The sequence below is a fragment of the Acromyrmex echinatior genome, chromosome 7, assembly GCF_024713525.1.
Source record: "Acromyrmex echinatior isolate Ae372 chromosome 7, ASM2471352v2, whole genome shotgun sequence".
Classification (NCBI taxonomy): Eukaryota; Metazoa; Arthropoda; class Insecta; order Hymenoptera; family Formicidae; genus Acromyrmex; species Acromyrmex echinatior.
Window position 1 is genome coordinate 10836279 of NC_141858.1, and position 22789 is coordinate 10859067.

Consider the following 22789-nt stretch of genomic DNA (forward strand, 5'->3'; position numbering starts at 1 on the left):
ATCGAGAAAAACAATATCATATGTCTTTAATTCTTCTAATACAGACAAATACTTCTAATTCTATTGTTTATCATTTCTTTATTGAAATTACACATAAATTAATTTTGTTTTATGTATCTTGAATATTTGCGTAAAAAATAATCGTATAAACTGCCTTTGTCAAAAAGGTTAGGCACCTTATATTTTTTCATTTATCTAGAATTTTTTTACCTCCATTATTCGTATTTATTATTACTTATTAGTCATCATTATACATAAATTTAAAGGAATTTTAAATATAGAATAATTCATTGCGAATGCCAGAAATCGATTTTTAGCTAAATCTTTGTACATATAATAATTATTAAAATATGTAATATTTTTTGCCAGACAGCAGCAATAAAAAGAACATAGACAATTCAAATAACAAATTATTATATTTTATTTTTTTTAAAGTTCTTCGTCCTTTACATGACATCTTTTCGTTATAACCCTTCGTTATAAAACTTTCTTTAAAGTCCGTAGTTAGAATATTATTCAAAGTATTAGTTCCTTTGAATGAGTTCCTTCTCGTCATATTAAAAATGTTTACTTTTTATTATTTTAAAAACCTCATTAAATCAGATAAAGCTCATTAAATCAGATCAAGATCTGGTAATAAGATAAATGGCTAAACTTAACAATTATTTTCTGTTGGTGTGATTATTTTACTGAAGAAGATATTTTTGAGACTAGTGATTTTTTTGAATTTTGAAAACTGGCTTTTTCGGATTTCATGCTGTTTTCGAAGCTCAAAATTATCATAAAGAATAAACACTTCATTCAAGACTTCGAGAACATTCAGAAAAATCTGATGAGTTCTCTAAATAATATTTCAACTGCGGAATTAAAAAAATGTTTTGTATAATAGAATATTTAATAACAAAGAAGAGTACTGTGTCATGGAAGACTACTTTGAAAGCTAAAATATAATATAATATTCGGAGAGATCTGTAATATTTTATTACCACAGTCCAGGAACATTATTGTAAGGCTATGTATACTTACATCGATTTTAGTGTCAATCTTTCCAGAGCCACAAACTGATGCTATTTGCGGAATAATTAATTATAATTTATACACATGTAACTTGAAACAATTTCAAATATTAGTTAATCCATACAATCTTATGTAGTATTAATGTATTTTTACATAGAAAATTTATAAAGAAGAACTTACTTATCTTCACTCGTTTCGTAGCGGTACTGAACATTAAATAACAACGTATAGGCAACTAAGTACACGTAAACACATTTTGTCAGAGAAATTCTTATTTCCTTGAACATTTCAATCGATACGTTTTGAGTGGAAAAAAGTTACCCCATCCTCCCGTTGATAAGTTACTTTTCACGTTCACCTTTTATCAAGCGTGTAAAATTGTGACATGTAAAATTGCTGTCAAAGGTTTCTATCGTACATAGTATTTCTCTCTATTACACCTGCTAAAATATTAATTCGTTCCTTATATCAATGACGAGACGAGAAGTTTAGTCAATTGCGTGTTGCCAAAGGTAGAACGTTACTTTGAAAATTATGGCATTCGTGTGGAAAGATTACTATAGTATTACAAAAAGATTGTTGTTACTCTGCGGTCTGTGGCCTTATCAGGAAAAACGAACGAGACTTTTTCGAGTGCATTCGTTGACTCTGATCATTTTTTCGCTGATTGTTCCGCAGGTTCATCATAAAATTTTTACAATTCATTGCACTAGATATAAACAGGTTGCATAAAAAAATTAATTAAAGTACGCAGTATATACGTAACGTATCTATATCTGTTATGCTCACCTTATAGACAATATATTACTCGACGAAATTAAGGATAGATTCTTTTTATTATTTTTAATATTAACGAAACGAATAAAAAATTTATATTAAAATGCACGCGTATCAAAATGCACGGCATATATAATTAAAAATAAAATTTTATCAGATTTTATCCGTGAAACTACACCATATATTGTTTAAAGTTACTTTTAATAAGAATACTTCCAGGTGGCCCAATTTTTTCGTTGCAATGGAAACGGGCGATGTATTAAACTGACTATACCGATGTTTATGTTAATGATTATATTTCTGGTGAAACTATACACATGCCAATTTAACATTATAAAAGTATATCATTAGCGAAATTTATATTAAATATTTGATCGAAAATTATTCGAATTTTTATTGTCCTTTTTTTATCCTTCGATCACGATCGTCTTCGATCGTTGAACTATCCGATATAATTCAACATTCATTGAAGATATTTTTAGATCAAAAATCTTACTGACCACATATGTGACGATTGGAAGAAGTTGAATACCACGGAAGAATATGAAATTATGAAAAAGTATGCCGCGAATGCAAAATTGATTACTTTCATATATTTGAGTAAGGATAAATTATTTCGTATTCTTTTTATTTTAACGAATGATGAACGATTATTTCGTTTTATTGCAGTATATGTTTTTGTTTGCTGTGGGGGATATGTATTATTTTCCATCATACCAAAATTTTTGAATATCGTGTTACCTCTCAACGAATCCCGGCCTGTAAATTTACCCTACCAGGCTTATTACTTCGTGGACGAAGAAAAATATTATTTCTACATTATATTTTACACCTGTGTGTTCGGATCTGTAGCTACTATGATGGTAATCGCGCACGATTGCACGTTTTTTATTTATATTGAGCATGTCTGCAGCCTCTTTGCTGTGGCTGGGTAAGAAAAACTAATTTTTTTTTATCCTATCATGACTGATCAGGAGAGCAGAACTACTGCTTAAATATTTACAGATTTCATCTTGAGACTTTATCACTTAATGACTGTAATGATGCAAATAATCGTCTAGATAATCGGATGATCTATAATCGGAAAATCGCTATTTCTATTCATGCACACTGGCGAGCTTTACGGTGAGTACACAATATTGTATTAAATAGAATGTATATCATACATTTAAAGAAAAATAGAGAGACAAGAAATTGCACCGAATTAAATACCACAAAATTTGATTTCATTGGGGACAGATTCGCGAAGATTCTTGAAGACATCTTTTGTATTGCTTTCGCAATACAAATGTTGATAGTTACTGCAATATTGAGCATTACTCTACTACAAGTACGTATCTTCCTATTTGTTGTTGCAATTCAATTATCTGCATATTTCGTGCGATGTTATTTGTCATTCGTGTTGCATTACTCGCGATTATATGATTAACTGCATGTGGTTAACTGTGCAACATTTTAAAATTGTTTTCATGTTTCTTGATATAATTCTGATAGGCTTTTCTGGTATATTACGAAATTGTATTTAAAAATCTCTAACGTATCACATACTTTCGAACAAAATCGAGCGGAAAATGAAAAAAATTGTTTAATTTTAATCATGCGACCTCGTGCTATATAATCGATCTTTCTCTCGAAATATAAACTACAGATAATTTTTTAATTAATGACTTCACAAACGCACTATATTTAAATAATTAACTATTGTTAATTAATTTAAGTAATTAAATTACAGATATTACGACCTTTTCAAATTTATTTGTATTTTCAATTGTGTAAGTTTTATGTTTTACACTGAGGATGATCTGATGAAGGTCGTAACGTTTGTATATTAAATGTTTATGCGACTGAATTAAAGATAAATTAATCGTTAGCAATTAACAACTAGCATTGACTTGTAGTCTTTTTTCTCTTATAATTTTATTTTTTAGAAAATATTGTTCTTTGATCATTCCTCAAGTTGTCCAAAAAAAAATAAAACGAAACGTCTTAAAAATTCATCATTATCGAAAATCACTTGCTATTTACTATAAAACAAAATTCTTGTTGTATCATTAAATCAAGTGTGTATACTAAATTAAGAGAATAAAATCGTATTCGTCGTGTTTAAGGTTGCATTACTGTATGGCGAATTTAATGAAACGGTGAAATACCTGGCGTTTATCTTTGCTCAGGTGATACACACGTTCTGCTTCAGTGTACAAGGACAGAGATTGATTGATCATAGCTTGCAATTAAGCGATAAAATGTAAGACTTTAATCACTTAAAATCTGTTGACAATTTGTTGACGACTGAGATTCAAAGTTGTTGTAGATACAATTCCTCCTGGTATGAAATACCAGCGGAATCACGAAGGCTGCTTTTGTTCATAATGCGAAGGAGCATGCAACCCTGTTTTTTGAGCGCCGGTAAGCTTTATGTCTTCTCTCTGAAGAACTTCTCCACGGTAAATGTTATTTACGAAATTTATGTTACTATATATGCTCCTTTGAAGTCTCTTCTGAGAATACTGGCATTTATTTTAAAGGTTATGCAGTCTTCGGTGTCGTATTTTACTGTACTTGCATCCTTCCAATAATGAATGGTCAATATGTAATTTGGATAGTATTTGTATAACCACAATTATATTATAGTAATGGAGATGCAGTTGAAATAATATCTACATTAATTATGATAGAATACATATTAATTATGATAGAATTATATTACACACTGTTAAAATATACTTTTAATCTCCGTTATTAAATATAATCTCATTTTAATCTCCTTTTTTTACGGAATTAGAAATTATAAGAAGATATAAAATGAAAATGGAGAAATGGGTAAGAAATGGTATTTATTTTAAGTATTGAAATATGTTTATTTTTCGTTCGATTTTAAAAGAAAAATATTAGGAAGGAAGATATTAGGCAGGTAATTGTTTTCTAGTTATAGACTGGATTATATTTGCATCTAAAGGATATAATACATAATAATGTCATTAGTGTGAATTGCGAAAATAAGTGGATTCAAATCTTTAATTGATAAAATTCGATTTAATAAGCCAAAATCATCGTTATCGGCTAGCATGTCATACGAGATCACAGAAACTAATCGTGATGTTGATGATGAAGAGAGTACAACCGAGTTTTTTAAGTCGGACGAAATCTGTACTGCCTGAGAAAGTCTTTACCACGTTAATACGCGCAGAATTATTGTGTGTTTGTCATAGTATTTCTTTTACAAAACATAGTCTTGTTTTGAAGATTTTGCAAACATTGCTACTTCTCAACGAATCTTGACCTATATCTATGCCTTACTACGCTCATTACTTTGTGGACAAAAAAAAATTATTAATTAAGAAATATTATAAATTAAGAAATATTATTTTTACATTATATTTCACATTATTGTGTGCATGCAGGCAGTTCTAATTGCCGTACTCGCACATGACTGCATGTTTTCTGGCATATCTGCAGTCTCTTGCTGTGGTTGGATACGAAAAATCAATAATTTTTTTCTATGTTTCAACATGACTGATCGGGAGACCGAAGTTGTTGCCTAAATACTCGCAGATTTCGTCTTGAGACGGTATCATGTAATAGTCATAATGATGCTGGGAATAATCATCCGAATGACCGAAAGATCTACGATCGGAAAATCGCGATCTCCGTTCATGCACACTGGCGAGCTTTTCGGTGAGTGGCAATATTGCATTAGTTAGAACGTGTGCACACATATAAAGAAAAAAAAAGAAATTATCTATTTGTACCTTAAAATTGTTTTCACCTATTGGACAGATTCGCGGAGATTCTTGAAGACATTTTTTGCAACACTGCTTTTGCTATACAAATGCTGTGACAATGACTGTAACAATGAGCATTACTCTACTACATGCAAGTACATGTTTGTCATTGAACTTCAACTTGGTATTCGCGTATTTCATGTTATTCACAGATTATCTTACGTTACTCACACTTATATGATTAATAGTTAAGAAATTAAAGAGAGATTAAAATATTGTATTTTGTCGTTTTCGAGATCGCGTCTTACAGATTAACGAAATTGGAGAAACGCTAAAGTATATGATATATATCTTTGCTCAAATGTGTGTTACAAACGTTTTGCTTCAGTCTGCAAGGTCTGAAACTGATCGATCACAGAGTGCAATTATGTGATAAAATGTAAGACTTTAATCACTTAAATTTGGTGAAATTGAAAATTTGCTGATGACTGAAATACAAAGTTGTTGTAGATACAATTCCTCAGGTATGAAATACCTGTGGAATCACGAAAGCTGTTTCTGTTCGTGATGCGAAGAAGCATGCAACCCTGTTTTTTGAGCGCCAGCAAGATTTCTGTTTTCTCTCTGAAGAGCTTCTCCACGGTAAATGTTATTTACGAAATTTATGTTACATGTTCCTTTGAAATCTTTTTTAAAAATACTGGCACTTATTTTAAAGATTATACAGTCTTCGTATTTTATCGTACTTGCATCCTTCTAATGATCAATATTATACTTTGGATAATATCTGTGTGATAGTAATGTCTCTGAAATAATAATTATTATTGTAGTAGTAATATTGTCAGTTTCCTAACTATATGTCCATCTTTCTTTAACAAGATATCATCTTGCTGCAAGTACGTATTTATTCAAGATAAAATTGTTTTCCATATAAAAGTTATTAAAAAAACATTGTTTTTTTTATATCAAAGATCACCCAGCACAATGGCAATATTTTAGAGTCAATAAGATTCATATTGTATCTACATTATTGCTTTGAAAATTATGACATTTGTATGGATTGATTACTACAGTGTTACAAAAAGGATTTTGTTGAAGAAATGGATAAGGAACAGTAATATTTATTTTAAGTGTTGAAATGTGTTCATTTTTTGGTTCAATTTTAAAGGAAAGTTATTACGCGAGATAACAGGTTTTTAGTAATGGACTAGGTTTTATTTGCATCTAATATAGTACATAGTAACGTCGTTAGCGCAAGTTGCGAAAACAAGTAAATTCAAAACTGTTAACTGATGAAATTTGATTTAACGTCAAGCAAAAATCACGCGTTATCGATACTGGCGAGCATGTCATCTTGCCCAAAACGGTCATACTATACTTGTCAGTGATTTCTCGATATTATCATTACAAAAAAATCAAAATCGTCAAAGTTAAGCTCGAATAAAAAGAGATAAGTCTTAAATATCTTAAACATTTAATCTGATAACTTACTCACCTATATTAATAAAATCTTTTTCGTGTAAGGCGAAAGTTGTATCGTGAAAATATTATCAACTTTCTCCAAATATTTTATAGCAATTAAAACGAATGTCACATTGCAGCGTCAACGAGTACCATTCAGTATATCGTTTGGATATTTCGTAAGAGTTTTGGGATCGTCAACACTTTCTTCATAAATAAAAAAATGTAACAAGAAGAAAGGCCGAGAGATAGATTCGACGATATCATAAAATCGACGATAATCCTGGCTTTTATTTCGATGACTCGTAATGTTGAACTTAAGACCGTAAGTTTTACGATCTAACGGGGGATATGTACGTGGATATATGCGCATATGTTGCACGCAAGACGAAATGTCTGTCGCATTTTCATCGCATATCGAGCGGTATCTTTGAATGTTAGAGAATATATCATGTATCTCTTCGATTTACCGATCGAAAGGAAATTTGATTTTGTTATTCGATATAATAAAATAGATAAAATTTTTCAAAACCACTGTGCTTTTGAATGATAAAGTGCTTTTGCACCAAGCTTCCACCGCTCAATTGTACGCTGAAGACACGAGGCAATGAAAAGAGAACCGGCTTTTTTCTTAGCTTCTTTCGAAGATAAAAAACGGCACCTATCGTTTTCGAATCTAACGGCGCCTGTATAATGCCCTTGTCACATGATCTCTCTTTCGTTCCTCTATAATTATTATAGTAATAGTATTGTCTGTTTCCCGATTACGTTCGTCTCTTCCTTTAACGCTTAGGCGATCGTGCGATCGTGATAAAGTGACATTAGAAAAGATCGTGACGACCTGGCTTGGATATTTTCACATTGCGATTGTATGAATGTATATAACTGTCAATCGTTTATATATATACACATTTTTCCGTGTACGTCCGACACTAATATTATTCGTAGTGTACGTGTTATTTTTATATATTATATATTATCGCGTGGATACAGTATAACGATATTTGTATATATATGTATATATAGATATATCTCTACTTTATATATATATATATATATATATATATATGTATATGTTGTATATTTATATATAACTCTGGGTATAAATAATGCTTACAAAAATATTAATTTGGGAAGGCAAACTTTCAATTATAAGTCCGTTAGTCTCGAAATACTCACGAATGCAACAATAACAGTGGCCGATTTTATCTACAATACCGAAATCATAAAGAAACTTCCATCCGCGTCTCTCTAACTCAACACAAGTCTCCGCGTGCTAATTAGTCTCCCATCTTGGAGTACGGCCCTAGAATCAAATCTAATTATTTCTTCAATATCTCGAAACCCTTTCCCTTTCGATGTTGTATTCTTCTCATATCTCATTTTTTGCTTCTTTTTTTCATTCTTTTTGAATTAAGTTAACAGCTGCCAAGAACAGCAGTAACAATAAGTTACTAATTGTTATCGTACACTACTTACAAACTTTACTTACAAACTCACGTATCCTAGCGTACTATTTTGCTAAATCTTTTGGTAAATTCGACGCCAAAAAAAAGGTTCTGATATGATCAGCGGTTATCTCCGATATTTTTGAATATCGTTAACATGTGTTTGACTGCGTAGATATCATATCGTAACAAAGAATGACTTTAAAACAAAAGTACCGAGGAAATATATATGTTAATGAAACATCAATATCTTAGTTGATAATCTACTAATATACGGATAGTAACTCTGATCACACGAGAACCCCATTACGCCACGCCGCAAACACTGACAGTTCTAACATTTATCCTAACAGCGTTATCAATTAACATCGTTAGACCCAAAAAGGAAGACTCTTGTGACGTTTCTTCACTTCCTGCTGTGGACGCTTAACCCTCTCGCCTCTCGAATTGCTCGGAACGATAAAAATCGTTTGACGTTGACAAAACCTTTTAATCATATTCGCCGAACTCGGCGAAAGTATTTCCGTGCGACACAATCGCATGGATTTAATTAGAAGTCTCATTCGTTGTATCAGTAACATTTCGCGACAGTTACGTGTGTTATTACGTGTGTTATATGAAATTACATATAGTGCATAATTCGAGCAAGATCAATAAATCTTTGATGTCATCGAAAATTAAATGAAGAAATTCATTAGCTAGTAAATTTGAAGGTATAAATTTCCGTATCAGCAAAATTAAAATTTAATTATTAAATCATTAAAAAAATCGATTGTTAAAATATCTTAAAATTTTCATTCATCGTAATAAAAAACTGCAAATATGCGCCTGCATAATAAAGAAATAAATAATCGTAAAATAAATTGTCTCATAATTACCTGTAAATAATCGCGTCGTAAAAGATGCAGGAGTTACAATCATATACTATATACATGTCTGTTCTTCACTTTTACAATAAAAAAAGGAAAAAAAATTAAAATTCCTTTCAACAAAAGTCTCTTCTGGCTGTAACTTGCAGAAATTTTCGTGATGTCAGAAACGATTGGGTTAAACGTTGAAAAATTTGGTGCTTATTCTAACGCTTAGTGCTTTGGTGAAAGCTATCCTGGGTCCTGATGCGCCGCGTGGCGTCCTGGACCGTCGACCTTCCTCACAATCTCTCCACGTAGTTGCCCGGGAAGGTGCCGAAGTAGCCGGTTCTCTGACTGGAACCAACATACCATCCGTCGTCGCATTTCTCCATCACGTACACCGTGTCGCCCTCCTTCAACTCTAGCTCGTCGTCGTTCTGCGGTTTGTAGTTGTATAATGCCCGGTATCTGTCGAAATGTAAATATTTATGAGTTCGATATTTGTGTTTCCTGCCACGATAGAATAATCCACACGCGAATGAAAAGATAACTGCTCAAATTTATTAAGACAAAAAAATCGTTAACGCATTCTGTGCCGCGTGAATAACTGATGATCGACTGGACTTTCAATTCAGACTATTAACATATTTTAGCTACACTCTAAAAAATATCGGTATGGATTTCAAACCTCTGGTAATAATATCAACACCATCATGATGTGGATTTAAAACCCATGTGTTAATATTAATACCAACACAGTGCATTAAAACATTACATTACGCTATTTTTTAGAATGTATAAAAAGAAACGCGATCATAAAATATTTTCTAAAATAAATTGCTACGTAATTATTATATACCGTGCAATTTTAATCACCAGTGACCACAGCTAATATAGTGACTGGTTTTTGTACTGCTATAAATATTGTGAGACACAATACTTATTGTTGTTTAACAAATACATAAATACGATAACGTAGATTATCGGTGATCCACACGTGGATGACAAGTCATATAAAATTAATGTAATGTATAAGTTTTCATTCAAATGTAAAAAGTTGCAAGACTCACGGGATTGGTTCCGAATGTGTGTCGATATGCAGAGTTTCGCTGAGTTGTGACACATGTAACTTGCTCCCTCCCATACGTGGCTGAAAAGTACGAGGAGAAAGAATTGTTACGTGTGTATTTTTTAAAAATGTATTTTTTAAAGCTTTTGCTTTATTAGAACTGTCCCTTTCAATGAAAATGGCGTCTTTCGGCCCTTATCCGACGATATAATGAAACGTTACGGGAAGGATTCAATCACGCCGCGGACTAATTATGCCATGACACAAGATCGCGCGATAGTTACCAGTGAATTATAATGGGGCTGGGTTGTGTTGATATTGACCGGGATGGACGGCACGTAATGATGGGGTCCCATACTCATTTTTCCTCCGGACGAGCCGTTTGCTAAGAGACTGTGCGCCGCCGGAGACGCGACCGGTTTGTTCTGAATCGGTGTCTCTAAAATAAAAGAAGGCAAATTTCGTACAAATATCGTCAATTTGACGAGCAATGTTTTTATTAACACTTTATCAGATTTCTTTGTTACTTTTTAACTTTTATAGGAAAAGCAAAACAATGTCATATTTTGACATTGAAATTAGAAAGAATGTAATGACATAATGAATTACTTTATTAACATAACTTTGTCAAGTTTTTTTGTTGTTTTCTTTTAATTCTTACGATTAAGACGGGAAAGCTACTATAGTAGTGCTAAAACAATATTATATCGTGAGACAAAGAATGTAATAAAATAATGAATTATAACAGGAAACAAAAGTTGTAAGATTTTCAAAATAAACCCCTGCCATAAAGATTAATCTGGCTTCTTTGATTTAAATTACCTGATCGATGTCCAGGTTCGGTGATAACTTCGACGTAGGAAATTGGGAAGATCCCTTTTCTGTTTCCTATACGCCCTTCGTACCAATTTTCGTCGACTCTCCTTGTTAAGACCACCAATTCGCCTAAACAGATATTGGTAAATATTTCAAAAAGTAATTTACGTTTCTTTCGTTGCCTCGAGTCAAATTTAAAGAAATTCTTCTCGCAACAGTAGTCTCACCTTTCGCCAAGGATAACTCAAGATTGGTCTGGGCGATAAAGTTAAACTTGGCCCGTGCCTGTCCCTCGTGAGCCTTCTTTGGTGTCGTTCGCATCGTACCGTCGTACGGTAGGATCTGTACAGAATAAAGTAATAACTTAAAGCATACTTTGTTGCCAGGTATCTAACTTTCACTTCTCGCATATACGCCTTATAAAATCTAGATTCACTACTGGTAATTACCTCGACATAGTTGGAAGGAAACAGTCCGATCATCGCGTTGTATTCTCCCTCGTACCAATTCTTGTCCACCTGTCGTCGAACGAATATAAGGTCGCCGCGCCGGAAAGTCAATTCCCGGGACGACTGGCCGACGAAATTGTAGAGCGCTCTTGCCACCAGACGCGGCTCCGGTGTTTGATCTTGGGATCGACTTCGCTGGCTCAAATCGTCCACGAAATCGTCGTAGCGATTCAGGGGTATGGGCGACTTCTGTGATGGTCTGGAAATTGTTGAAGTGTTGTCGAGAAGATGGAATGGTTTCTCTCAGCCGCGGCGAGACCAGGATTGTCTTTCTGTTTGCTCCGAGTAAATGCTAACTCTCCTCGGCATTGTGATGATTATCGAGTGCTTGCGGTCGAAATGCGCCTCGGCGGAATGTAAATCTATTCTTTCGACATTCTCTAATAGTCTTTAGGATTCATGATAAATCCAGCCAATACGTTTTAGAGTCAAATAGTCGACGACGTTAATTAATCCTACATTACCCGCGTGATTTCTTTCTAGTATAATTGCTTAAGTATTTCTGATATCTCCATACTATATCTCAATTTTCATTATTCTGTTTGACGATTTGATAATTAAATAAAGATTGAAAAATCATTTATGAAAAAAAAAATTACTAATTTCTATCTTAATACACATTTCTTTAAATGCTGCTATATATATAAATAAACATTTATTTACTCAATAAAAAAATTAAGTTGAATCAAATTAGTTTTTGAAATAAATGTATGTTAACACTTATAATAAATATTTAAAACTGTTCAAATAAATATTTATTAAAATTTAGTTTTTTCAATGTGCCTTTTAAATAAAGATAAAGACAAAAAATTGCTTTCAAATTATAAAACAATTAGTGCTAAATATAATAATGTGTAATATAATTAAATATAATAAATTTCATTCATTTAGCAAATTTATAAAACCGAGATGTTTTGGACACTGCGAGTAATGAATGGGTAAAGATTACGGCAGAATTTTATGAAACATTTTCTCTTCGGTAAACTCGGGACTTTCTATTTCGCTATTGAGAATATCTAGGGCTCATCAATGAAATTTCTCTCGACTTTTCTACCTGTGTGCATTCGCCTACACTTTCATTGTAACGCCCGCGTAAAACAACTCACGGTGCACGATGTGTTACGCAACGGCGTTGAATAGCAGGAAATGTTTACGAGCCGACGACCGAGTATGACAGGCTAAAGATGCACATACCTTTCTCCATACATTATTATTAACGTCATCTTCGAAAATACTCTCGCGTTTGACGGAATGAACGAAGAAGCACAGAAAAATACGCAAGAAGGATACACGAGTCTTCCAATTAGTAACGACATCGTTAGACCGAGGATTTTTGTTTCTTCATCGACGAAGGTAATTCGAGCCTTACTTGAAAAGATGAAGATGATGATTAAAGCTACGATTCGATCCGACGTCACCCTTCGATCGCAGTTTCCCGAATTAAAAGGAACAAAAGGAAAGAGGAAGAGATCCTTCGTTACTTACATAAAATTATCGGTGTGCCTGCGGGAGTCGATGTCGTGCAACTCCTGGAGATACTTGCGACGGCGCTCCTCTTGGTAGACGCGCCGCATGTTCTCCGCGCTGCGACGTGCGAGCTCCTCCTCGCTCAGCGGCTCCTTCGCCTCTGTACGTACCGGCGAGCGATAGTGAATCGTCACCTCACCCTCCACATAACGCCTCGGCGATTCTGCATCAAGCGAGACGCGTTTATCGTCACCGATCGACCTGATCCGCAAGCGGAACGAACGTCGCGTTTGGACCGTTAGAATTTTTTACGTCTCGCACAGGACGTTTCTAATGTACGTACGATATTCTTTATTTCTTTCTATATACAGTCTGTTCAATAAGAACGTGATGCTCATTATGTTCAATAAGAACGTGATGCTCATTATTCTACAAAGAGCGACCGTAGCGATATCTTCCTGAACTCGTTTGAATCTTTATTTCATGCTCTTTTGCGCAATATATCCTACCAGCACATTGTGTAGTTTACGTCAGCGAATTTATTATTTTTATAATGAGTGCCAAATTCTTGAAGCGGTACGAGGCAGTGTTTTTAGTGAATGGAATGGCCGGCAATGTCCCCAGATGCTAATCCCATTGAAAATATGTGGTCGTACATGAAGATGAAACTCAAAGGAAAGCCAGTGTACACGGTGGAGCAGCTGTCATTTCAAATTAAGAAGATATGGCGATCTTTGCCAAAGAAATATGCAGATAACCTCGTCGAAAGTATGGAAAAAAGGTGTCATGCAATAATCAGTAATGGAGGTGATTGGACAAAATACTAGGGTAGGTAATTGCGCAATAGCTAATAATGTGTACTTCAAAAAAAAAAAATAAAAAACTGTCTAAATGTTTATAGTTTTTTGATTATGGCAGACACTTTCTTATTGAACAGACTGTATATATATATTTTTGTGCAATTTAATTTCGATTCGATTAAACTTTGATCCGTGGCACGCACGACGAGATGCGACGCGAGAGAGTGTGGTTAATTTCGGTCTAAATTATTCGATTGATGGAAGCGCGTTTTATTGGGGCGCGGTTTAAATTCGCGTGCCATTTCATCGAGTTAATCGTCGTCGTCAATCGCTCCAGTGAACCCTGTCGTTATTAAAAATGATGGCGAATGTTCCGATGTCGATCGCAGATTCATAATTCGCGACAATCTAAAGTATGAAATACGATCCTTACATCGTGACTTTTTGTTTTCAATCCGTGAACGTTATTGTGATTCGAATTAATAATAAAGAGTATTTTTTATAATAATAAGGACAATAATAAACAGTAAATCATTTCACCCTTTTTTAACATTAGCAAACAACAATGGATGTGATAATTCACTGTGTTATATTGTGTCTTTGCTACTGGAAAGTGTCCAATATCATAGTGAATTTCATCATTCTACACTAAATTAGTGTACATTAAAGTGTTGCTTTATATGAAATATCTGCAATGGTATAATGTAATTAACTTTGACAATGAAATAATACCTGCATATTCTGTTAAATAGCGTGACAATCATAATTGAGTAATTTAATTGTTAATAAAATAATTACATGCTTTTACCGCAGTGGATGGAACATAATGTGAAAAGTATTATGATTTATATGCTTTGTTTTGTTGATGACGATTATAAAGTTTAACAGAAATATTTTTATAAACGCTGATTTCTATTTTTGAATCAGTACAAAAGTTCTGACTCGATTTATTATTCAAAATTCAAACAACCGCAACTTCATTAAAAATAAACAAAATTTAAATTTAAAAAAAGGGATTTAAAGCTTAAAATCTATACTTTCGAAAGGTCACTATGTTTTTCTGTGAGTTTAATAATTTTCATATATAGAAAACTATGAGCAGGACAAAATAAGAAAATTTCTTCTCATTTTGTAAACCTCTAACATGTCAAAAAAATTTGCAAAAATTTTCGATTTTCTGAAAATTTTTCCTGCAAAAATTTTTTTTAATGTTCCTGAGATTTTTTATTAGTGAGTTATCGCGGATTAAAAAAAAAACTTCAACTTTGGTTCACAACTTCGTAAAAAATCATCGTATCGCAATTAAAAAGAACAGATTCATAAAGTTAAAATTTTGCTCTATTGAATAGTATTATAATTTAAGTAAAACATTCTGAATTTATATGAAAACTGTTTTGAAATCAGGCCAGAGCTTTTGTATTGACTTAATATTATTTGTATATTTAATTTATTATTTGTAAATTAATATCGGGAATCTTATCGTTAGCTTTGCTTCTACACTTAACTTTGCTAATTTCATGTATAACAGCTTTTAGCTTTTAGTTTGCAACGTAACGTAATGTAATGTAATGCAAATGAACTGAATTCGCCATCAGATTATTAAGATCACATTCGCAAGAGACAGGATTTTAGTGTCTCGGCGTCTTTAACGTTTGACGATGTTCAAGTACCGACGGTTATTAGAGCATGCGACAATCATATCCAGCCAGATAATATCATGAAGAAAGAATTGAATCACATAAAAGAGACGACGGTTTAACCCACATCGAGACCACCGCTTATTTATCTCATTCTGCTACAACATATGGCTTCTTCGCGGAGAGAAACGATACTTAAGACGCGGTCGTCGACCGGCACGAGGCAAAAATCTAGATACGGTGTCTGAACATGAGTTCATATAATGCTCGATTACATTTGATTACGCGCACGTGATACAACATAACTAAGTATAAAACATAGTACAGTGAATCTATTACATAGTGCCTATTACACCGATATTTGCAAAATTATAACGACAGTTATAATGACCCGGAACATGTAGAAACTTCCGTTAAATATCCCTGCAAGTAGCTTTTAACACATTTACAGGCGATTATTATTTATTTATGCAAAAGCACGTAGGAACTAACGACCGCATATCGATTCGCGTGACGCGTTTCTGCCTTTATCTCTGTTCTTTTTCTCCTCTTTTATCTCTCAGGAGTATTTAAAAACTAGGAAGCTCCGTATTTCAGATGCGAACAAAAGCGTTTTGCACGCACCTGCTTTCGTGCACTTATCCACGCGCTGCGCGGGATAATGACGACAGTTTATCGCGATGCAACAGCACGCGCGTGCATACCTGCAGGCACGATGCGTACTCGCGTATGTCGGGCTGCAACGAGACCGTGCGACTGATAAAGTGGAATACAGCTTGCAACCGATCAATTCCTATAATAAAGCGCAGCCGCGATGACACAGGTCGACGTAAGCGTCGCGAAAGTTCGAACCAGCAACAAAGTCTTTTAGGGCATTATTGAACCGTTCGAAATGAATTGCGATAGAAGTTGTTCTGTTTTTTTCTTGGTTCTAGAAAATACAATACACTGAAAAAAAGAGCGTAATAGCCGTCAAATGTTGAGTGAAGTAATTGCAACCGAGAGACTGTTCGATTAATCCAATAAAAAATAATTTTAGATTTCATTTTTAATAGATTTTTGTTACTGTCTTGTTATTAATATTCTTATAAAGATTATTAGCGTCAAAAAAATTATTACATTGCTTGTTAATTTGATAAATAATATTATTACTCTGATTTTCCTTATAAATGCGTTTCGAGACCGAAAAAGATTTCGGCGCGCAGTTTGCAGAATCAGATATGTGTATAAGTTCACACAGAAATATTTAAGCACTGAAATTCGCTTTAACCAAATATAGGAATTCTCATATTTAATTAGAATAAATTTTACTAAATATTTAGTAATTATTAGTAAACGGTTGGTTATAATTATTACGTCTGGTAATTAAATATTTAGAAAAGTAAAATTATCTATGGTTAAATTAATCGAACATTTGATTGAAATTATTTCATTCAATACTTGGCTATTATCCGACTCTTTTCAGTGTAGAACTCTAGAGAATAATTAAATAATTTCGAGCGGAATTCATTCCAAATAGTTCCATGATACGTACTCAGGTTCCAATCGCAAGGAATTTATTTTTCATTCCGAACAGCTGAAAGTGGGAATCATCGCGATGTACGGTAACAGAAAAATGTCATGAGATAAAAAAATAAAATAAAATAATAATAATAATAATTTTAAAAAAATCTCTTCTATCGGTTCTTTCTATCAGATTTCAAATCACAAACTTGTCCTTCTTCAGTGAAATCTCACTGGATTCTCCCGCGATTCTACAGAACTACTTTGTTTCGTGCCATCGTTACTCGTGTAACCCGATTTGTTAGCGTGTAACGCTAACTCATCACAAATGCCGAAACGAGAAACTGAATTTCAGTTTCTCTCTCTCTCAGAACGCCGCAACACCTTTCACCGCTTTCATTGAACAAGATTCTCACGCGATCGATTCTTTCTCTATCTCTCTGTTTCTCGCGCTTATCCTGTGCCAAGACTATTTTGTTACGGTATCTTATTATTCTTTTTATCTGATCCTCTCCTCATATAATTTAATTTCGATTTACCGTTCTATTCTCGACGCGTTTCTAAAGTTTTTTGCGGATTATGAGAAGCAAACCTTTTGCCTTACATATAACTTGATATTTATGTCGTGTCAATTATCTTTAATCGCTGGTAACATGAAGTTTTAATCCTTTCGTTAGCAATCTTCGAGAAATAGAGTAAATTTTTTATTCAAATAAGAAAAGTGCCAATTACGATCAAAGTTAGATGTTGGAATAAATCTATATGTGTTTTTAAATAAATTTATCTCAGAAATACGTGCCGACTATTTTCGGACTTGCAGCACAATCTAATTGAAACAATATGTAAAACATTTTTTATTGTTCCGGATTATATAAAAATCTAAAAAAATTCTAGTATACTTGTCAAAGCTTCAACGAATTTTTACCATCACAGCAATTGAATGTATTGTATTTTATTAATTTTTTATAGATAAATTAAATTTACAAACAAAATATCGATGCTTTTAAAGATTCCAGTTGCTGGCAAAGGCATTTCAAACTTTTTTTTATTCTATTATATTTTATATAACACAAATTACTTTAATATATCGAAGTTAATATAACATACATGCTTTAATATATCTGATATAGATATGTTTGAAAATACTTCTATCGACTCGAATCTGAACACGTAATTTGAGCTTATTAAGTTTTCTAAGTTAAAACAACGTTCTGGAAAGAATATGCTGCTCTACCTAATTGGTACCATGTTTCTACTTATTTCTCTATTTTTTTCTCTCTTCTTTTCAATCATCGCGCCAACGACACCAGCAACAACTAGGTAGTAGGCCGAGGCGATTCTAACGGCTATTTACGCGCGGCAGGAAGAGCATTATTTCAGGAAAATTATGCGCATGTTTACTGACTGTACGGAATCGGCCCGTAGACCGTAGACGGAAGCGCGCTTCCGGCGGCGTGAAGTTCACCAATCGGACTCGTCTGATCGAACAAAGGGCTGCTGGTGATTCGGTCATGGCGGCAGGCATCAGGGTCAATCGGAAGTATCTCGATCGAGGTGGGATTTACTCCCTGTAGATCGTTCGTAGAGCTCTTGCAATTGTTGACAAGCTGGGGTGCCTGCAGTTCAGCGGTCAACGATAGATCGCCGCAGGATTTGTGCCGAGGTTTGGACAATTGTCGTTTTCTAATAGAATCTCTTCCATATGGACGATCGTTCCTCTCATCCACGATCTTTGAGGTATTATCTCTGATGACGTCGTTAACGAGTTGTTCGTTCTCGGCGACGGTCAGCAGATCTTCCACGTGATCCTCATGACGACGCAGAATCGCCACGTCAACGCTATAATCATTCAGACGCTTTCTCTCGTTCGCTTCCATGAGTTCGCATTGCTCGTTCACCATGTTCAGGTTCAAGGGAGGAGGAATTCTCGTCGCCTTGACCTCGCGCCGTGGGGTCAAACGGTTGGGCGAGACCAATACGTCCATCGCTGATTTGGATGTCGATTGTCCACGGTTGATCGAGCGTGTCCGATCTGCAATCTTCTCGCATTGTCCCGATCGTTGTTCTCGGGATTGCTTGAACTCGACGCGACTCGATCTTACGACACGAGGCTCGTGATCGTCCGACGATCCGAGTAATTCGAGTCCTTCGGGAACGTTGACCGCACGAGCGACGTAGAGCTGAGTGTCGAGGTTCCGCTTCAAGATCGTCAGATTCGGCAGAGACCTGCAAAAATCTAGATCCCAGCAAGTCCTATCCTCGCTTTTTGACATGCTCGTCTTGTCGATGTTCTCCGAAACGGAGTCCGATCGTTCGCGATAATCATGGATCATCCGAGAGAGTGGCTCGTTTTGAGAAAATTGATCCCCCTCGAGTTTGTTCTTCCGCGCCAATTGGTTTTTTACCTCGTCCATGTTGCGGTGTCCGCTCCCATCCGGCAAATCCCAGTCTTCTTTTCGAGTCTTAGAATCGATCTTCGCGGTTGAGCCGAAGATGTACTCCGGAAGATTCCTCTCTCGATACCATACATCGGGATTAATCTCGTTCTCCTTGATGCGGCACTGACACGATTCATCCTGCATTTTCCTCTCACTCGTCGCGTCTCGAAATCGAGCTTCCTCGACGAGCGGTGATCCCTCGCTCCGTTCATTACTCGCCTCATCGAGTTTAACGGACATTACGTTCCTCACATCCGCTCGTCTTATCTCGCTTCCGGGTAGGATGTTGACGAGCACTCTGCCATCTTTCCGAGCGCGACCGTTCCTGCGATTGACGACTCGAGACAAGTTCCTCTTGGCGAACTCGGTTAACGTGTCCATCTCTTCTTCCTCTTCCTCGGAAGTGCGCGTCGTCTGCGCTCGGGACTTCCGGTCGTTTATACTGCTCACGGACGATTGATTGCTTTGACTAGTGAGCGTCTCGGTGCTACCGAACCCGGTACAACGCCTTGGCGTTTCCTGGCTGTTTCTTCCGACATTCCCGGTGAGACCGTTGCAATTCTGTCGCGCGTTCCCCGGCATGTCAGCGAAGAATTGTCGCCGGAGATACCGATTATGTTCAAAGATTTCATGTAGCCGCTCCCTGCTGTCGCTGAAGTGCTCCTTCTCGAGCCCCTCGGGAGATCGCGTGGATGATGCGCGCGTGGCAGGACTTCCGGAAGAGTGTAGGGTCTCCTGCAGGCAGCTTCGATCCCTCGGGATTGTCTCGTGCGAAACGGGCTCGAGACATTTTCCCGGATTACTACAGTAATAGTCCTTGTAATCCTTGTAAAAGTACTCCCTCTCAAAGTCCGTCCGTGGCTTCCAGCTCCATCGGCAGTTCTCGGATTCCAGACAGTCTCCTCGTAAGGGCGTGTCGCGATCTTCCTTGAAATGTACCGTGCACGCCCGTTGCATTTCCGGCATGGAAACCCGTTGATAGGTGTGTCTCTCGATCCGGGTTTCTTGTTTGTCTCGTCGGATCACCGGTTTAGCCGGATGACGAAGTTTGACCAGGTTGTCGATGTCGTTCGCCAGGCTGGTCCACTGTACACTGTGCTCTAGGTCAGCGACGCGCGGTAATATCGTCCGAGTTCCCACTTCGTTCACTGTGTTCCTCATCGTGAGAATGGTGACTCGCGAATATCAAGTCGGACGGATTTTCTAATCGGCGAATATTCTAAGGAGAAATTAAAGCACTCGGTATCCGCGCGATACGTTTACCAGACTCTGCATCTCTTCCCAATTCCTCGTGTTTTCCTTAATTTTATCAGAACAATTTCTGATTAAACTAACAAAAGAGTCAAATAAGAATGGTATTTTGGCAAGACCAAACAAAATTTCCAATTATAAACAGAATTTCTGTCTCTCTAAATACTTTGGAATTTGAAAAAAAAAATGACAAAATTTTTACCTTTTAGAGGCAGGGTTGATTTTGAACCTGTTTTAAACAGTTTAAAACATGCTCAATTGTTGTTTTTAATATGTTTTAAACATGTTTTTTTATAATACTGTTTAAAGCATATTTGAAACATTGAAAATATATTTAAAAGAAGAAACATGTTTTATTCTAAAAAAAAAAAATATTAGTCTTTGCTAACTCTGTTTTAAAAAGTGAGATTCACTAAAAAAAATTTAGAGTTTGTCCTAATTAAAATCTTGAAAAAGAATGGCAAAATTTTCACATTTGGAGTAAGATTTCACATTATTTTTGGAATGAGATTTTTGAAGTGAAATTCACACTCCAAAGAGTTTATAGAGTTTGTCCTCACTAAAATGCCAATCTTGTTTTAGTCCTTTTGTTGATTTAATCATGAACATTTTTTTCAGTTTACGCTTCGCTGCCGAGCGGAAATCGCGATCAAATCAAACTGCATATTAATCTCCGGCGGACAGGATCGAGGACGATCTCTTGCCACGCCGGATATTGCACAAAATCTGATCGACAATCGTGATCCTCGCGAAATTAATCGCGTGATTACAAACAGAAATGGAAAGCGCGATTCTACGTTAAGTAACCAACTCTTGGCGATTGGCGACCGAATGGAGAGACTCGATTTGTTATTGTCGCGGGGCGATGACTCGCGATCATTTATTCAATGAACCGATCCCACGTACGATCACTTTTACGTCAGTTTGGGCATTAAGAACCGTGTCGTCGTAACGGTGACTCGTACGCGAACGGATGTGCAACGTGAGCTGCAACGTCGGCTATCAAGGTTGAAACGATCGCGTCGTTCCGTGTCACGTTTCTCGGTGTGTCAATGTCTGTTTCCGTGGCAAACAATATTGTCGATACGTAAACGTAATTTCGATTCCGATAATTCGTCTGTGTCGCCATCGCGTTATCGTTTCTCAGTCTTCCTTCGTGATGAGCAAGAACTTTCATTGAAAGTTTAACATCAGTCATCGCGTCCTGTGAAACGTGGCGTTTTATATCCGACGTAATGACGTTGACTCATTAACCGCAGATCTCGTAATGTATAATTAATGAGAATGAGCGAGTTTCCGTGAAACTTTCGCGTGCTGTCGTGGCGCTACAGAAAAATGTGAAGAATACGCCGTTTAAGGAAAACCGTGTTAAAAGCGAGAACATTCACACGTAATCTGGAAAAGAGGTCCTTATTAAATCGACCCCTCCTCGCAAAGGTTTAAGTGCCTTAATGAAGTGCGGCTGTTTGTATTTTACGAGCGGGTGCAAAACTTTTCTCTGAGAAAGAGTGCTACTTGCACTCTCATGACTATTCTATTCAAATGAGTCTCCGGTGCAATGTGGATCAACGCATTCACGAGGAAGACATACCGTGTTCTTTTCTTTCATCGAGAACGATTTCACTGACAAAGTGACTTATTTCTACTTCGCCGTTTCGTTTAAATTATCCCTTAAAAGTTTCGAGATTGCTCTTTTATCGGACAAAGGCTCGAATCTGCGGGTAATTAAATTCGATTTCAATTTGAGATCAAGCTATTCTGGCATTTCAATCGGCCACTGAACTCATGACCGATGCGATCCTGAATTTTTAACAGATCTGGTAAACGTGTCGTTCAAAGTTCGCTCTTGTTTTCGCTGTATAAACAGGGCTGTCACAAATTCCTTGTCCTAAAATTCTATGACTTTTCTCTGTTTTCATAATTTCTTTAACTGTTAATAATACTTTGAATTTTATTTTCGTCCTAATCTGGAACTATTGAATTATTTATTAAATAAATATTTATGAAATATTTATTAAATAAA

The 22789-nt window shown here is 35.5% G+C and overlaps 2 protein-coding genes and 1 long non-coding RNA gene across 11 annotated transcripts in view; 2 read left to right on the plus strand and 1 right to left on the minus strand.

The window, feature by feature from the left end:
* Nucleotides 1-1335: 1335 nt before the first annotated feature.
* LOC105154567 (odorant receptor 9a-like) lies at nt 1336-4543 on the plus strand. 3 transcript variants are annotated; one of them, XM_087407872.1, is made up of 9 exons: nt 1552-1695; nt 2014-2133; nt 2277-2394; nt 2464-2725; nt 2800-2919; nt 3034-3124; nt 3903-4039; nt 4106-4238; nt 4320-4543. In XM_087407872.1, the coding sequence occupies exons 1-9, from the start codon at nt 1552-1554 to the stop codon at nt 4368-4370; spliced, it is 1176 nt and encodes a 391-aa protein (XP_087263998.1). In that variant the 3' UTR covers nt 4371-4543. The 3 variants fall into 3 exon arrangements, with proteins under 3 accessions (XP_087264000.1, XP_087263998.1, XP_087263999.1); XM_087407874.1 differs by lacking the exon at nt 1552-1695 and adding an exon at nt 1336-1422 and having other exon boundaries at nt 4097-4543; XM_087407873.1 differs by having other exon boundaries at nt 1690-1763; nt 4097-4543.
* Nucleotides 4544-5366: 823 nt separating this feature from the next.
* LOC105154568 (uncharacterized) overlaps nt 5367-22789 on the plus strand; it is a 71207-nt gene continuing 53784 nt past the window's right edge. The window contains exons 1-4 of the long non-coding RNA XR_015545683.1: nt 5367-5469; nt 5572-5671; nt 5813-5955; nt 6027-6158. This is a non-coding gene — a long non-coding RNA (uncharacterized LOC105154568). The remainder of the gene's footprint in view (nt 5470-5571; nt 5672-5812; nt 5956-6026; nt 6159-22789) is intronic.
* Nucleotides 6710-22789, minus strand: part of LOC105154570 (Cbl-associated protein) — a 98266-nt gene continuing 82186 nt past the window's right edge. For all 7 annotated transcript variants that reach the window (XM_087407822.1, XM_087407823.1, XM_087407825.1 and 4 more), the window contains 7 exons: nt 13156-13360; nt 11611-11869; nt 11389-11503; nt 11168-11290; nt 10630-10784; nt 10347-10426; nt 6710-9744 (listed from right to left, as the gene is read on the minus strand). In XM_087407822.1, the coding sequence (XP_087263948.1) occupies nt 9576-9744; nt 10347-10426; nt 10630-10784; nt 11168-11290; nt 11389-11503; nt 11611-11869; nt 13156-13360 (1106 nt within the window). In that variant the 3' untranslated portion in view covers nt 6710-9575. The remainder of the gene's footprint in view (nt 9745-10346; nt 10427-10629; nt 10785-11167; nt 11291-11388; nt 11504-11610; nt 11870-13155; nt 13361-22789) is intronic.

What these genes read in the sequence shown, in the direction of transcription:
- LOC105154567 (XM_087407872.1), top strand. Translation starts at nt 1,552, where the DNA reads ATGGCATTCGTGTGGAAAGATTACTATAGTATTACAAAAAGATTGTTG. An exon ending in TTTCGCTGATTGTTCCGCAG is followed by an intron (nt 1,696 to 2,013) that starts GTTCATCATAAA and finishes GAATACTTCCAG; the next exon opens with GTGGCCCAATTTTTTCGTTG. An exon ending in AGCCTCTTTGCTGTGGCTGG is followed by an intron (nt 2,726 to 2,799) that starts GTAAGAAAAACT and finishes AAATATTTACAG; the next exon opens with ATTTCATCTTGAGACTTTAT.